General features: G+C 37.1%; 2 protein-coding genes across 3 annotated transcripts; one reads left to right on the top strand and one right to left on the bottom strand.

The window, feature by feature from the left end:
• The first annotated feature begins 822 nt into the window (after positions 1-822).
• LOC127951062 (translation initiation factor eIF-2B subunit epsilon-like) lies at positions 823-14,317 on the top strand. Its single transcript, XM_052548694.1, has 16 exons — positions 823-1,175; positions 2,487-2,611; positions 2,692-2,877; positions 2,949-3,126; positions 4,370-4,450; positions 4,537-4,614; positions 4,689-5,001; positions 5,273-5,418; positions 7,914-8,055; positions 8,377-8,478; positions 9,329-9,436; positions 9,544-9,634; positions 12,134-12,257; positions 12,746-12,871; positions 12,949-13,059; positions 13,261-14,317. Exons 1-16 carry the CDS (start codon positions 1,041-1,043, stop codon positions 13,318-13,320), a joined length of 2,106 nt encoding a protein of 701 aa, XP_052404654.1. The 5' UTR covers positions 823-1,040; the 3' UTR covers positions 13,321-14,317.
• Positions 14,318-17,866, bottom strand: LOC127951063 (mitochondrial ubiquitin ligase activator of nfkb 1-A). Of its 2 annotated transcripts, none has more exons than XM_052548695.1 (5): positions 17,702-17,866; positions 17,016-17,137; positions 16,121-16,208; positions 15,923-16,043; positions 14,318-15,007 (listed from the first exon to the last, which is right to left on the bottom strand). In XM_052548695.1, the coding sequence occupies exons 2-5, from the start codon at positions 17,130-17,132 to the stop codon at positions 14,521-14,523; spliced, it is 813 nt and encodes a 270-aa protein (XP_052404655.1). In that variant the 5' UTR covers positions 17,133-17,137; positions 17,702-17,866; the 3' UTR covers positions 14,318-14,520. The 2 variants fall into 2 exon arrangements, with proteins under 2 accessions (XP_052404655.1, XP_052404656.1); XM_052548696.1 differs by having other exon boundaries at positions 17,016-17,134; positions 17,702-17,862.
• Between the last annotated feature and the right edge of the window lie 29 nt (positions 17,867-17,895).

Raw genomic sequence — 17,895 nt, forward strand, 5'->3', positions numbered from 1 at the left:
TCCTCAGCTTTCAAATGCATGTTCAACAAGTGTTGGCTTCATCCTTAAATAGGGGCCACCTGATTCACACCTGTTTCTTCACAAAATTGATGACCTCAGTGATTGAATGCCACACTGCTATTTTTTTTTAACACACCCCTTTCAACTAATTCAACTAATTGCCCAATTGCACAGCCTTAAGAGCTTGCATATCATGAATGCTGGGTCTCATTTGTTTTCTGAGAATCTACTGAACCTACTGGTAACTTGTTTGCCACGTAGCAATAAAAAAATATACGAAAAACCTTGATTATTCTGGTTAGTCACATTGTACTGCTATTATTTTGAACAATACTGTACATACAGACTTCAAATAGTGGTGGTTTTTTTTTTTTTTTTTACCTGAACTAGCTTAACTTTTGTGCGTGTGTGTGTGCGCGCGCGCGCTAATGAACCTGTACATTCTTAAACCAATGTTCAAAAACACTTAGATGCTAATGTGAGGCCAGACTTTATTTGACGTAATGTTAACAAGACTTGGCCCTAATACTGTAACAATGAACTCTTTAGTCATTTAGTCAAAGTAGTTTGATATTTCTATTAAACTATCTAAAAGTGCAAAGAGGCAAATAAAAAGGACATTACTCCATTACAAATTAAATAATAACGATGATGATCCATACTCCATTACAGTAGGTGGCGGGAAATACCTACCACACGTTTGCTTGCTGACCGCCATAAACATTGAAAAGGCGCGGCTTTCGAAATGAGACGCGGCTTGTGATTGGTCCATCTTGATCCATCGCTGAGAAAAGTAACAGGTGTTACCTGACAGCGCGGTTTTCGCTGCTGTCCAGCGGCAGCTCGAATAACAATTTCTAAATAATTACTGACACTGAAAAACTGTAATAGACACTAAACGGACGTTATGTAGTTCAAAGTTAAAACTGGAAAATTCATATTAGAATTAGAGATAACATCCGGGTCACCAAACCGGGTTTCACGCTTCACTCGTATTTCCGTTGTGTTGTGTTTCTGACACACTGCTGTCGAGGAGGAACATGGCAGGCAAAGCAGCGAAACAGAGTCGAGCTCGAAAGGCGGAGAAGGATGATGAGGAGCAACCGCTGCAGGCCGTTCTCGTCGCAGACAGCTTCAACCGCAGGTTCTTCCCCATCAGCAAAGACCAGCCTCGGGTGAGTGAGCGAGCTCAACATCACAATACTGAACCAAACACACACTTCATAGTGAACATCAGCGCGAGCACATGTGTGCCTCTGGATCCAAACACACCGCGACACTGAACACAACACCGCTTCAGATCCATCATGAGTTCTGGACGTGATGCTGTGGATGCTCTTTTTTTTCATTTGTCTGTATGTGAACTTAAATGTGTCATATTTTTTCATGTGCAAACATGGTAACGACAATACAGTAGGTTCGGTATTTATTTATAATTTTTTCGATCAATATCAACAAGTAGCATTTTTAATATAACTTATGAGATGTTATATTAGAAAGATAGTCATTGTGACAACCTGGGTTTCACTTAAAGTATTTTGATTCGTCTATATATAATATTATTGAGTAAGGAGGATGTAAATAAACAAAGACATTTATTTTGTTGTACATAACTTTCCATTGCTTTCTGCTTAGTTTTACTACAGTGTCCTGAAAAGTATCTTTGTGTACCATTTATAGGTATCTAATGCTATTTTATTCTACCTTTTTTTTGGACAAATGGTGCCAGTACTTATAAAATAGCTTGAACTATGAACTTCACTAAATTGAAAAAAAAGAAAGAAAATGCATTGCAGTGTTTTGTTTGTCTGCAATATGAAAATGCACAGGAATTTTCACCAGATGACTTGCATAGCTTTATTTGAAAATAAGTAATCCGATGTAATTTTGTGCATCTGCATGGGATAAAATTATAAAAACAAGTTCCAACATTTTCACTAGCCTTGACACAATATAATAAATGGAATCAAAAGCACTGGTCTTTATTTTTGACCCATTTTGATACCACAGCAAAACCTGCCAACTAATATAAAACTCAGAAAATACTAAAGATAAATGAACAACCAGTAATAAAATAATAACAAAGAACAAACTACAAGCAATAACACAAAAAGAAATGCAAAAATGCAGTGATTTAAATTTTTCAGGTAGATCTTACATTACTATTGAGTCCCAGAAGTTGAATAATCAGATAAAACACTGCGTAGTTCTCACTGTACAAATGAATGTAGTGCAATCCTTTTAAAAACTATTAAGTTATTCAGTCTTGTATTGTTTTGCTAGCATTAATGACAGACAATTGCAAGACACAAGCCCTAATGCGAAATTATTTTGACATTATTTGTCTTTATTTGTCCATTAAAGCACAAGAAGACTCAAAAGAGAACTGTACGATGGTTCATACACTGTTTTTCTAAACGAAGAGTTTTACTCGTTACCTCTTCGACACAGTGTTATAGACTATTAATACTCTTGTTGCCCCCCAGGCTCTTCTTCCTCTGGCTAATGTCTCCATGATTGACTACACGTTGGAGTTCCTGACCTCTACTGGAGTGCAAGAGACGTTCGTCTTCTGCTGCTGGATGTCCAGCAAAATAAAGGAACACTTACAGTGAGACGCTGTGATGGTTTTAATGATGCTGTTGAATGCCCGTGACTCTGATTACTCAGTATTTGTCGTCGTCTTCACAGGAAGTCCAAATGGTGTCGCCCCACATCTCCAAACGTGGTGCACGTGATCACCTCTGACCTGTACCGCTCTCTCGGGGATGTGTTGAGGGACGTGGACGCCAAAGCTCTCATCCGCTCGGACTTTCTGCTGGTGTATGGGGACGTGGTGTCCAACATCGATGTTTCCCAGGCTTTACAGGAACACAAGTGAGAGTCTCTCCTCCACACACACGGTCTAAACAAATATATCATTAATACAATGTTCACTTCCCTGACAGACAGCGGCGCAAAATGGATAAGAACGTCTCGGTGATGACCATGATCTTCAAAGAGTCTCCTCCCGGTCACAAGACTCGCTGTGAAGACGACGACATCATAGTTGCTATAGATGGCAAGAGCAAGCGTATTCTTCATTACCAGAGAGCACAGGCCTTAAAGAGACTCCAGTTCCCCATGGTGAGGGGTTTTACTAATGATTAGGGGAGCTCTGTTCAATCGAGTAATGATTGATAACAGTTTGCCAATTTCATAAACAAATCTCATACTGATGATGCAAAAAGTGTCATCAAATGTAGAGTAAATCTCAGTATGACATGCATTAAGAAACCTTTGGGTTATGGTTATCATCAGTCCAGTTTTAAGCAGTGTAGGCTTTGCCCTCACACGCTCATCTGGCTTAATTTTGGTTTTAGTGTGTTTATATTTAGTCAACATTTGAAGTGGATCAAAAAAGTTCATACAAGAACGCATTTTGGTTTGATGAAAGGTTTTTGCACACTACTATTCAAAAGTCTGTCATTTATAAAGGGGTTTATGTTTCTAAAAGACGTCTCTTCTGCTCACCAAGGATGCATTTATTTGATCAGAAATACAGTAAAAATTGTAATATATGACCCTGGAGCAGAAAACAAGTGTCATTGTTTCGAAATTGAGAGATGTATACATCATCTGAACACTGAATAAATCAGATTTCCATTGATGTGTGGTTTGTTATGAAGACGATATTTGGTTCAGATACAACTATTTGAAAATCTGGAATCTGAGGATGCAAAAAAAAAAAAAACTAAATTTTGAGAAAATCATCTTTAAAGTTGTCTGAATGAATTCTTAGCCATGCATATTACAAAAAAAAAAAAGTTGTTATATATATATATATGGTAGGAAATGTACAAAATATCTTCATGGAATATGATCTTAATGTCCTAATGATTTTTGGCATAAAAGATAAATATGTAATTTTGACCTATACAATGTTTTTTTTTTTTTTTTTTGGCTATTGCTACAAATATACCCCTGAGACTTAAGATTGCTGTGCTCCAGGGTCACATATAATCATATAGTTTACTATTTAAAATAACCATTTTACAAGATTTTAAAATACTGTTATTTTTCCTGTGATTAAAGCTGAATATTACGCATCATTACAGTCTTCAGTGTCACATGACCCTTCAGAAATCACTCTAAGATGCTGCTTTGGTTCTAAAGAAACATTTCTGTTATTATCAACGTTACAAACATTGATCAGTGCACACTTATTAACATTGTGGTTGTTTAAATGAAGGTTATTGCAGTCATGCAAATCAGACAGCAGATCAGATAAGACCATAATGTAAAAAACTAATTCCAGACAGCTCAACAAAGCAGATAGAAATTGTATCATTGAGTTCAGTGATTATAATTGTTCCTTTTCCCCACACAGAATATTTTCCATAGTGGAAGTGATGAGTTTGAGATTAGGTTTGATCTTCTGGATTGTCATATTAGCATCTGTTCTCCACAGGTGAGCGTTCATTTGTTTTACAGTTGTGCATGTTTGTTTAAATTAAAAACCCATTGCTCCATAAAAGTGAATGTTGTTTATTGTAGGTTGCTGAGCTTTTCACAGACAACTTTGACTACCAGACAAGAAATGACTTTGTGCGTGGGCTTCTGGTGAATGAAGAGGTAAGAGACACAGAATGGAGTGACTTGCTCATTTATGAGTGCGTTTATTATCTGACACAGGGTTTTTTCACTAGATCCTGGGAAACCAGATCCATCTGCATGTCACTAAAGATGGATATGGGGCTCGAGTGTCGAACCTCCTCATGTACGACACCGTCTCTTCAGACACGATCCGCCGCTGGATCTATCCCATCACACCCGAGGCTAACTTCACAGACCAGGAAGGCCAGAGCTGTACTCATTCTCGACATAATGTGTACCGAGAGCCGGGGGTCAGTCTGGGTCACGGCAGCCTGATGGAGGAAAATGTGCTTATTGGCCGAAATACAGTGATTGGAGCGAACTGCACCATCTCAAACACTGTGATCGGAGCAAACTGTGTCATCGGTACGGTCTTCATATGAAATTTAGTTTCGGTTCATTATATTGTAGGGCTGGGCGATTAAACGCGTATCATGTTAAAATAGCATAAAAGTTTGTAGATAATGCCAATAAACTGTACATTTTTACTCAATATGGAATTATCTAACTGCTAATTACACAGGAGAAATGAAAGCAATGGTCCAATCACACAATCCATGCTTTCTTAAACTCCTTATATGTTGCTATTTTTAAAAATACTGTGACCGTGTGAAAATCTGTTGTTTTGTCTACTTAGGAGACAATGTTACTCTGGATCGAGCTTACATCTGGAACAGAGTCCACATAGCCAACGACGTGAAGGTCAAGCAGTCGGTGATCTGTGATAATGTGGAGGTGAAACACGGAGTCGTTTTGAACGAGCAGTGTGTGCTCGCCTACAACGTAAGACGCCACAACACCGCCTCGAATTACAGACAAGAACAATTGTTATTTGAAGTCAAAGTAACTTGACGCTACAGTAAATGATTGCATCACTTATGAGTGACTGTTAAAAATGCATTCAAGAGATTTGTTCAGAAACGCTGATTCATCCAGTAATGAAGCAAGTGAAGTGTTTATGATCAAGTCATTGAATCATTCATTCAAAAGATTTGTTCAGAAACGCTGAATCACCCAGTAATGAAGCAAGTGAAGTCTTTGTGATCGAGTCATTGAATCATTCAAGAGATTTGTTCAGAAACGCTGATTCACCCAGTAATGAAGCATGTGAAGTCTTTGTGATCGAGTCATTGAATCATTCAAGAGATTTGTTCAGAAACGCTGATTCATCCAGTAATGAAGCAAGTGAAGTCTTTATGATCGAGTCATTTAATCATTCATTCAAAAGATTTGTTCAGAAATGCTGATTCATCCAGTAATGAAGCAAGTGAAGTCTTTGATTCAGTCATTGAATCATTCATTCAAGAGATTTGTTCAAAAAACAGATTAATCCAGTAATGAAGCAAGTGAAGTCTTTATGATCGAGTCATTGAATCATTCATTCAAGAGATTTGTTCAGAAACCCTGATTCATCCAGTAATGAAGCAAGTGAAGTGTTTATGATCAAGTCATTGAATCATTCATTCAAAAGATTTGTTCAGAAACGCTGAATCACCCAGTAATGAAGCAAATGAAGTCTTTGATTCAGTCATTGAATCATTCATTCAAGAGATTTGTTCAGAAACGCTGATTCATCCAGTAATGAAGCAAGTGAAGTCTTTGTGATCGAGTCATTGAATCATTCAAGAGATTTGTTCAGAAACGCTGATTCACCCAGTAATGAAGCAAGTGAAGTCTTTGTGATCGAGTCATTGAATCATTCAAGAGATTTGTTCAGAAACGCTGATTCACCCAGTAATGAAGCATGTGAAGTCTTTGTGATCGAGTCATTGAATCATTCAAGAGATTTGTTCAGAAACGCTGATTCATCCAGTAATGAAGCAAGTGAAGTCTTTATGATCGAGTCATTTAATCATTCATTCAAAAGATTTGTTCAGAAATGCTGATTCATCCAGTAATGAAGCAAGTGAAGTCTTTGATTCAGTCATTGAATCATTCATTCAAGAGATTTGTTCAAAAAACAGATTAATCCAGTAATGAAGCAAGTGAAGTCTTTATGATCGAGTCATTGAATCATTCATTCAAGAGATTTGTTCAGAAACCCTGATTCATCCAGTAATGAAGCAAGTGAAGTGTTTATGATCAAGTCATTGAATCATTCATTCAAAAGATTTGTTCAGAAACGCTGAATCACCCAGTAATGAAGCAAATGAAGTCTTTGATTCAGTCATTGAATCATTCATTCAAGAGATTTGTTCAGAAACGCTGATTCATCCAGTAATGAAGCAAGTGAAGTCTTTGTGATCGAGTCATTGAATCATTCAAGAGATTTGTTCAGAAACGCTGATTCACCCAGTAATGAAGCAAGTGAAGTCTTTGTGATCGAGTCATTGAATCATTCAAGAGATTTGTTCAGAAACGCTGATTCACCCAGTAATGAAGCAAGTGAAGTCTTTGTGATCGAGTCATTGAATCATTCAAGAGATTTGTTCAGAAACGCTGATTCACCCAGTAATGAAGCAAGTGAAGTCTTTGTGATCGAGTCATTGAATCATTCAAGAGATTTGTTCAGAAACGCTGATTCATCCAGTAATGAAGCAAGTGAAGTCTTTATGATCGAGGCACTGAATCATTCAAGAGATTTGTTCAGAAACGCTGATTCATCCAGTAATGAAGCAAGTGAAGTCTTTATGATCGAGTCATTTAATCATTCATTCAAAAGATTTGTTCAGAAATGCTGATTCATCCAGTAATGAAGCAAGTGAAGTCTTTGATTCAGTCATTGAATCATTCATTCAAGAGATTTGTTCAAAAAACAGATTAATCCAGTAATGAAGCAAGTGAAGTCTTTATGATCGAGTCATTGAATCATTCATTCAAGAGATTTGTTCAGAAACGCTGATTCATCCAGTAATGAAGCAAGTGAAGTCTTTACGATCGAGTCATTGAATCATTCACTCAAACCAATTTTATGAAAAGCATTTAACATTTTCTCACCTCTAGTAAATTACTTACTTTCTGTTGTCTATTCAGAAAAAAAAGTGATACTATGTTTTATATAATATATAAACTAAATATACAATGCGTTTTAAAATGTGTATATTCAAATATAAAATATATAATATAATTTGTGATCATTATAATATAATATAAAATAGCTTTTAGTAAAGCTTAATAAACTTAAATGTGTCCAAATATATTTAATTGATTATTTGGTCCCTATAATGATAATCAAAAAAGAGGCTTAATATGAGAAGTTTTTTACATTAAATATTCTTCACTGTGTGTCCAAATCACTGGTTAGTTTCCTTGTTTTCTAAAGAAATGTTGATATGCAGGTTGTGGTGGGTCCAGATATTACTCTTCAGGAAGGCACAGTTCTGTCCATGCACCATCCAGATGAAGAGGATGATGAAGATGAGGATGAGTTCTTGAGCGATGACGACGTTGGCTTCAGTAAAGACAAAACCAAACAGAAAGGTTGATCTTATTTTCTTATGTGGACAACATTTGATTGTGCCATTCACACTGACATTGATTTAAATTGGGTGGAAATTTTAATGGGATTATTTTTGGAAACACTATTTTAATGTGTCCTTGTCACTTGATACATTTATTTAATAAAGTAAGTAATGCTAAATCCATAGTAAGTACATGTAACTTAATATTACTCGCTATGTACTTGTGTTACAAGGATGCATTAAAATAAATTGTGATCTTACAGAAAAAAATATGATGATGATGAACATTTAACATGCATGGGCAAAGGTTAATTATTATTATTTTTGATTGTGTTGTCAGTGTTTAACCCTGCAGAGGTTGGTTCAGAGGGTAAAGGATACAGATGGAAGACCAGCAGTCTTGATGACACAGAGGAAGATGAGCTTGCTGAATGCATTTGGGGTGAGATGTCTTCCATTCAAGTGATACTCAAAATATTGTCTTCAAGGATGAGTTTGTTCCAAACTTGAAGCACTCTTTCCTTCACAAAGGATTTTAAAGGGTTGCTAAACTGGTCTGGTCTATAACTCCCAGCCAATTGACTTAAACAGACCCTATACTATAAATGCAGTTAACATAGCGACTTAAAGTTCAGTCAGTTCCTCACAGTAAACTATTAAGTGACTTTGGTGACATTTAGTAGTTTATGTAGTTTTGACCCAGAATGCTGAATAAAAAAATCAATGGTTTTTAATATGGTAAAAAAAAAGAACTTTGCATAAGATATACAGATCATTTATTTTTAATTTCTTTAAATACCTGGAAGTGAACTGTGGCTTTACATTATGCATATTTTGTTGTTGTCTCTTCTTTTTTTGCGTGCATCAGTTAAATTAGTCTTATTTTACTTGTAAATGTAAAATACATTTATACACATACCACTGTATGATTTAATTTCTTGTAAACGTGACTGTGCATGCACAAAGACACTATAAACAGACAAAAGATGTAACATGCAATAAATAAATCATAGCTAATAAACTACAGCCAAAAGAGGTAAGAACAAAATTACAAAGACCAAATAATTTAAATTTGAAGAAGTCCACATCTCATTCTGCTTGTGCATATTGATTAAACATTGAAGACTCAAAGTGATCGTTTATACAAGTAAAATGAATATGTTTTGTTTTGATGAATTATTTTTGCTACATAAGGTCAAGTTTCACCGGATCATAACTGACCAGGGAGTGGGAAAGGTGTATACAGTATACAGTTAATTAAACGGGCATTGCTGATGATCTCGTGTTTCCAGGCCTGGCGCTGAATCCCGACCCTGAGAGTGACAGTGAAAGTGAGGTCAGTGAGGGGTCACATGACTTGGGAAGCAACCCGGCATCACCTGAACTGGATGATGTCAAAGGTGAGAAGTGTAAAAGAGTTGACACCATATATGTTACATAGCTATGGATCAGAGCTCTGTTCACCCTTTCAAACATCAGTTTCACACACTCTGTTCTTTCTCCTCAGTGTTTCAGAATGAGGTTCATGGCACGTTACAGAGAGGGCTGGATGAGAACATAAGCTGTGACAATCTGGTTCTTGAGATCAACTCACTCAAGTAAGTTAGAATTGCATGCACAGTTCGCTCATGACAAGTGTTTAGCGTGGTAATGTATGTGGCAGTGTTAAAGGGGTCATATGATGCTGCTAAAAAGAACATTATTTGGTGTATTTGGTGCAATGTGTTTATGCGGTTTAAGGTTCAAGAAACATATTGTTTTCCACGTACCATACATTATTGTTTCTCCTCTATGCCCCGCCTTCTGTAACGTGTAGATCTTTACAAAGCTCATTGGTTTGAAAAGCGAGGTGTGCTCTGATTGGCCAGCTGTCCAGTGCGTTGTGATTGGTCGAATGGCTCAAGCATGTGACGGATATTATATAAAACTAAAACCTGAAAAACCTAAAAAGCAGTTTATTTCATTGTTATTTTTTATGTGCTATCATCTTTATTTGTTCTTATTTTATTACTGACTGCTTACTTGTCATTTTTTTATTCAGTTCAAAGTTTGAAATCAAGTAATCTCGTGCGGCTGCAACATTAGCCCCCTGTAAAATAAAAAATACACTGAGTGAGCAAAACTTTGTGAGAGGGCTAGTTATAAGGGTAATATAACAATGTTTACATATGAATAAACGTCTACATTAAAATGTGTCATATAAATTGTTCTCTTCATTAGAAATGAGCCTACTGACTGCAACCATTGATTGACACTTTTAAAAGTAATATAAAAAATATTTGTAGGACAGTATATTCTGCAGTTCTTCCTTGCTGTACCAAATATCTATACTTTTTAACAAAAATTAGTTCATTAAGCCCTTGTCTAGCGATTCCAGTGCTCCAAATGGTAAAAACATATAAAATTATCTTTATTTGTGCATTTTCTGAGGTGATTAACGTTACCTTTCCTCATCCGAAGCGCACGCATAAGCAGGCTTGGGAGGGTTACTTTAAAAATGTATTCCGTTACAGTTACTAATTACTTCATAAAAAAAGTATTCAGTAACGTAATCCAAGTACCACAATAAGAAAGTAATGTAACTGATTACTTTTGGATTACTTCTGGATTACTTCAAGGTCAAATATTATTTTTTAAAAACAACAACATGTATTAAGAATTTCACAGCCCTGAATTAATATATATGTAAAGGACTATACAGACATCTAGTGCATGGTATTGGTATTACAGATTATTTTGTTTTATTTTGAAGAAAATATAATAAGAAATAATTTTAAGCAAATGTTTCTTCAACAGGAAAATAGGGAATACAAATTCATTTTTTTCCCAAGCAAATATAATAAGAACAAAAATTTTTGACAATGGAAAATGTTTCTTCAAAAGAGAGAATACTTTTTTTTTTTTTTTTTTTTTTTTTGCAAATATAAAACTAATTTTTAAAAGTGCAAATGCTCCTTTAGGTTGGATGTCGAATCCTTCGATGAAGAAAGTGTTTTCTTTGCTGGCACAGTTTGCACTGTTCAACGTTGTTTGCAATTTCTTCTTTTTAAACAAAAAAGCAGCCTAATTTCCATGAAATGAACGCGTTTTTGCAGCAGTGATTCAAACTGCGTCTGAGGAGATTGTAGACAGCTGTTATTTGCGCATGCACCAGCGGGTGGCACACGTGACTCGCGTGAGTCATTAATCAAGCTGCGCTTAATATAGTATTATGCCAAAATACTGATTTATTTAGTTTTAAATGAAACCATTGTAATCCTGAAAGTATTCCCCCTTTTTTCAAAATGTAACTATAATCTGATTACTACGTTTTTTGAGGTAACTGTAACGGATTACAGTTACTGGATTTTTGTATCCTGATTACGTAACGCCATTACATGTATTCCGTTACTCCCCAACCCTGCGCATAAGACACTTTCATCAGTTGTGCGGTCCTGATTAATGTACAAACACACACCGAATTACAGTATTTCAGTATTCACACACACGATCTGTTTTGTCTTAAGTGAACGTTTGTCTGTGACGCCGTGTTGCTTCAAGCGCATCATTCTGCACACCGGATGTGCACATTGTAAACGCTTCGTGCTGCACTGAATTTGTTTTGTCCTGTCGTATCTATCATATGTTGCTGCACTATAAAAAAAAATGCTTTACATTAAAAGTAATGTATTTTAATTTTATAGTATATTTTTGCATATAAAATCCATTCATTAAAATGCATTTATAATACAAATAGCATATTTACCATATTTAGTGCAACACTTTAATTTGTTCCCCACAAAATAGTTTTTTCACTAAATGTGAAATCGGTATCGGAGGCAAAGGCGGTGGATCGGAGCATCACTAATATGAATGTGAACTTCATTCTGGTTGTTCAGATGCCATATGAACAGACCAAACGTTGCATGGATTCTGATGGCCGAATGTCATTTATTTTGCAAGGTGTCAGTGTGCTGATCTGAGTCTTATTAATTATGAATGAGATTTTGAAGTTTGAAGCAAAGACTTGAAGTAAATGGAGACACTTTTTCTATCTGTTCCTCACACAAAAGTCACACTACTTGTATTGTAAGGTAAATGTCATCGTCTCTTCTCAGGTACGCCTACAACATTTCTCTGCAGGAGGTTATGCAGATCTTGATTCGAGTTGTGCTGGAGTTTCCTTTCCAGCCGCAGGGAGCTCCGATGAGCACGGCTCAGTATTCATCACATCTGCTTCCTGTGAGTGCGACCGCTTGACCTGACCCGTCTTTTCAGCATTTATCAGACCAATAACTTTTTATAAACATGTCTATTATCATTGTTTTTACATCTTGTAACAGATAACAATGTTTTAAGTGAATCTCTTAAAGGGATAGTTCACCCAAAAATGTAATTCTGCCATCGTTCACTTGGCCATGCGAGTGTTGTTCCAAACCTGCTTGAATTTCTTGAACATAAAGATATTTTGAAGAATGCTGGTCTCCTAACAATTGCTGGTTTGTATTGAAGTTTCATTTTCCCTACTATGGAAGCCAATCGAGACCAGCGTTTGGTTACCAACATTTTTCAGAATATCTTCTTTTGTGCTCAACAGCCTGAGGGTGAAAGAATGACGACAATTTTGATTTATTTTGGGGCAACTCTCCCTGTTTTATAGCTGCTTTGAGCGTCTGTATAGAAACTTCAGCAGAAGACACTGATAACGGTCTCTCTGTTTTTCCTCCCAGTTGTTGAAGAAGTGGGCGCCAGTCTTCAAGAACTATGTGAAGAGACCTCAAGACCAGCTGGACTGTCTTGCTTCCATGGAGGAGGTTTTCCTTGAGCGGGAAGCTCATTGGGCAGCTTTGGTCAAAGTGAGGCTTCTCTGTTTCTGCAGTGAACCATAACACAGGTTCTCGAGCTGATTGTGTGTGATGTGTGTCCACCTCAGGTGCTGATGAGCATGTACCAGCTGGAGATCTTGGAGGAGGAAGGCATCATGCGCTGGTTCAAACAGAGCTCCAGCGCAGACAAGAGCCAGCAGCTCCGCAGGAATCAAGGGGTGCGAATCTTTAGGCTTTAAAAGCCTGTAGCTACCTTTACACTATTACACTCATTGCTGTCAAATTACAGGTGTGTGTGGGGAAATCTGTGAGAGTAGCGTGACTTGTTAAAATCACACGACGGCAGAACAAGTTTTCTGGGAATGCACTGAGATCTGTGTGAAAGAGGACTATGTTAACTATGTCTCGTCTTTCTACAGCTCTTGAAGTTCATCCAGTGGCTCGAGGAGGCTGAGGAGTCTTCAGAAGGAGACGAGTGAACAGAAACCATCATGTTTGACAGTCATTTATACACTTTACAAAAAAAAGAAAACACATCTTGGTATGTTTGTGGAAGAAAGGTTTAATTCCTGACAAATAGCAACCTGTGTAAGATGTGGCGATGGATATTTATTCAGTTTTTCTTTTCTTGATTTCTGTGTGGTTGTAATGCTTCAGTTGTTCAAACCAAAAATGAAAATTGATTTAAAGGGTGCTGTATGTTAAATTGAAAGCTAGTGGTTGAAATGGGAACTGCCGTCCAAATTCAGATGGCGATCACGTGGGTTGCCAGATTGAGGACTATAGGAATGAGTGCGGTTGACAATGAACGGCGATGAGCCTTAAACTGTAGAGGAGTTGATTTATTATTCCCTTGACCATGGAATTTATTAAATGGATGCAGAGACTTTTTATGTTTGGTAGGATCTGAGATCTCTTGAGTCAGTCTGTTTGCAGGTTTCCAACTGGCAACCCTAGGTGTCAAATTCTATTGGTTAAACTGGCAGTGGGCGGAGTCACACAGACCAAAACAAAAACAGAGGTTCTGACACGGAACACATTTCAAATTAGAATAGCTGCCTGTCGCATTGTTTTCAGAGAACTTAACATTTCCTAAATATCTGCAAACATAGTATGGTATCTTTATGATGCAGTACAGTCGAAATAATTACATACAGCACCTTTAATTTACCATCTTGATCCAAATATTCATTTCTCCTTCAGAACACAAAAATTATATTTGGAAATACAAACAACATTGGACCCGGTTTTAATTTTTTTGGTTAAGGAAATACTTTTAAAAATAACATTCTATGAATATATGTCCATACTAAAGCAAGACCTATTGTGGCCCTTTGATGAGTTACAGAAGTTACTTGCTTATGTCTGGTGTAATTATTCGGAGATAACATTTTATAGTTTTTTTTTTGTGTGTGTGTGTGTGAACCTTGATGACTGAGAGTCCACAACAGAATTAAAGTCGACATGAACACCCAAGAGATATAAATGACTTTTAATATTGGTAAATCATTGACCTAACATTATTTTGGATTCATAAAAAAGGAAACACAGATATACAGACATTTTGGATCCCTTATGGAAGTGTACAAGGCTTGAGAAATATAGCCAAAATTAAACAGCTGTTTTATTCCCATGATTTAGAAAGTGTCACAAGTATTTAACCCTAATGACTCGGTCCGCTAGTTCTTTTTATCCTTGTTAAGCGCACCGTGGATGAAACCAGCTACGAGCGCTAACCCTGTTATTCCGAACAGCGCCGTCAAGCCGCTCCACATGTTGGCGCTGTTCTCGTACCGCTGTATGAAGCTCTTGTAATCGCTGGGGATCAGGACGTAGCTGCGGCCGTCTTTGGGCGGCTGTATCCTCATGATCTTGTCCTGCTCCAGAACCAGCTCCCCGAACGCGGTGAGGGGCGATCCCACACGCAGCAGCTCCTCTCGCTCCTCGAGGGCTACAGGCTTCTCTCCGCTCAGCTCTCGCACCACTGCGTCCATCAGCCCCTCTTTGGCCTGTCTGAGCCGCTGGTGCACCTGCTCCAGGTAATCACCGCTCGCCTCCAGAGGAGACTCCACGCGCACAGACACCTCGCTGGTGTACGAGCCGGGCTGGACCAAGCTGAAGGGCACCGTGTTGGTGGTCTGCTGCTTGTTCACTACTTTGGAGACCCTGTGTGGAGGTTTTTTCATGCTTTACTTTATAATAACTGGTTTTCACTACCAGTCAAAGGTTTGTGAACCGTTAGATTGTAAGAAGTCTCTAACGCTCACCAAGCCTGCAATTATTTGATCCAGAGGAAAACAAAAACAACTGTTCTACTGATTTTTTTCTACCGAGAAAAAGTACAAAATAATGATACTGGCTCCCAAGTTTTTAAATGGTATAGTGTATGTCACAAAAACTGTATTTCAGATAAACGCTGAACTTTGGATATTTCTATTCACCAAAGAATCCCGGAGAAAAATTCTCAACGGTTATAAATATTGATGATAATAATGTTTCTTGAATAGTAAATCAGTATATCGGAATGAATTCTGAAGATCATGTGACACTGAAGACTGGAGGAATGATGCTGAAAATACAGCTGCACATCACAGCAATATTCAAATAGAAAGCAGTTATTTTAAATGGTAAAAAATATTTCACAATATTACTGTTTTTCTGTACTTTGGATCAAATAAATGCAGGCTTGGTGAGCAGAAACGATTCAGGAGTTAAACTCTATACAGGAAAATAGATTTTTAACAATGACTGATAACATTTTAAAAACAGACCTGATGTGAACTCTGTTGTTAATTAATGGTTTGTTGAAACCATCTGTTTTTATTATTTTAGGCATGCACTAATGCACTCTCGAGGAACGGCTATAGTTAGTCTGAGGGCCAAAAGTAAATGCTGCATTATATCCAATTAGATCATAAAATGCACATTTAAAATAACATTTTAAACTGCATTTCAATGCAAATATATATATAAATAAATAAAACAATGATTAGTTAGTAAGGAAGATATTCCTCAGTGGCATCTTTTTACAACCCTGTTGCCTAAACAAGCCACGTGATTTGCCGTGAAGCATGTTCTTACCATGTTTTCAGCACAGAGTTCCAGTATTTCCAGTGCTCGTGCACGGTTATCTTCTGGATGACACCACGACAGCGGGGCACATACTGGCTGGAAATGGGCTCTCCGATGGCCTGCACCAATCCTGCAATGGAGGGAAAAATTAAGATGCATCAATTAAGACTTTTCAAAGCACCAGGTGTTACTGAGCAGTTTATTTACCTTCTACAGCAACATAATGAAGTCTCTTGTTGGACGACGCATTGAGAATCCTGAGCAGATGATGGTCTGCCTGAAAGCTTGGGATCTCCTGGAAAGTGGAGGAAACGTTAAAACTCACTGCATGCTATTATTAAACTCCTCTAATTTGGGATTGAGCTAAATGCTTATTTTAAGTGACTTACATTCAACTTCAGCCAAGCCATAATCATTCAACAACATTTTGATATTACAACAATACAGACATCTGTATAGGTTTACAAGTAACATCGGTAACAATTTCACCATTTTGACATGCCTGGCCAATCAAATGGTATTTATCTTGATTGGGTTAACCTCAAATTGTAATATTTATTTGAACTGAAGTCATTAAAATATTGCAAACTTTAACAATATATCCAACATTGTTGATGGGTAATTAATACACCCCTCAACGAGAGGTCATTAGAGATCCAATATAGAAAAAAAGAACAGGAAGTTCTCCATAAAGAGTTCAAAACACCCACCACAGAAGAGAAAGAGGTCACATGACTCTGGTCACATGGGTTAGTTTAGCTTCAGGAGGGGTTTCATTTGATGACCTCTTGAACTCAATCTATTTTATATAAGTTTAATATAGATAATCTTGAAATTTGACTTTTTTATTTGTTATTTTAAATTCAAGACTCAATGTGGATATTGCAAAAACTCATTTAAGGGACATAAAGACAACTGAAACATTATTATTTTTGATAAAATGTTCTTTGAAGAAATTTGTTTCCATCATCATCATTGCTGGACATGAAATGTACACTAAATTACCCAATTCAATGACCCTTATCCACCTTGATTAAAGACACAGTGATGATGTTAGATGAATTAGAAGTTCAGTTTAGAGATGTGGAAGTCAATACTGTACCTTCAGCTTCTGTACTTCTTGTCTTTTATCTGAATAAAGTTTATAAAACAGGCCAGAGAAGGCGAAGCAGGATCCCGCACAGATGACGGTCAGTGGGTTGAGGAGATGGTCACTCATTTCTGCTTTGGAGGAAGTGAGACACAGTTAAAACCTGTCTGAAATGTTTAGTTGTAAAGCATAGTAAACACCAGTCTCAGCACAATCAACAGCAATGGGGCTGGCACACTGATTTATCTTTCCTGCTTCTTCAAATAGTATCATATGGTCATGCAATTAAATGAAAACCTTGTTAATAGTGGTTTAAAAATGCTGAGCAAACAAGGAAAGAAATCCCCATATTGCCCAGTTAACAGACTTAAGTTTCGTTTAGTAAAACCTAGTTTTGTTTTCACTTCATTTCAGGTTTTTATGTGTCTGAACAGATACAGTACAACCATTGCAGATATATACGACAAAATCAGATAGAATCGTGTTTGAAACTATTTAACAAATAGTAACTTAAAGGGCAAAAACAACAGGTGAAGCCTCAGCGAAAGTAAAACATTTCAGAGCTGTTCAGAATCAGGAAACCTCGGCTTTATATTAGACAGAACTATTACTGTGAAAACTAGCTTGATTAACAACATCTATTGTATGTATTATATTCACACTAGTTTTTAGACTACGCTCAGTTGAATGGTTCTCACCATTAGAATCCTCTTTCTCAGCTGAAGGTTATCGTACACACATCCACTCCGCAGTCACTTGAGCTGCTGCGTGCATATGATTCTTGAACGAATCGTTCTTTTGAGCAGGAATTAACCGGTTCACCAAATCGAACTGAATCGAACTTTATTTCCGGGTTGATGACGCAGGACGCACAGCACGTCCGACTTCTTAA

Source organism: Carassius gibelio, chromosome B2 (assembly GCF_023724105.1).
Source record: "Carassius gibelio isolate Cgi1373 ecotype wild population from Czech Republic chromosome B2, carGib1.2-hapl.c, whole genome shotgun sequence".
Taxonomy (NCBI): Eukaryota; Metazoa; Chordata; class Actinopteri; order Cypriniformes; family Cyprinidae; genus Carassius; species Carassius gibelio.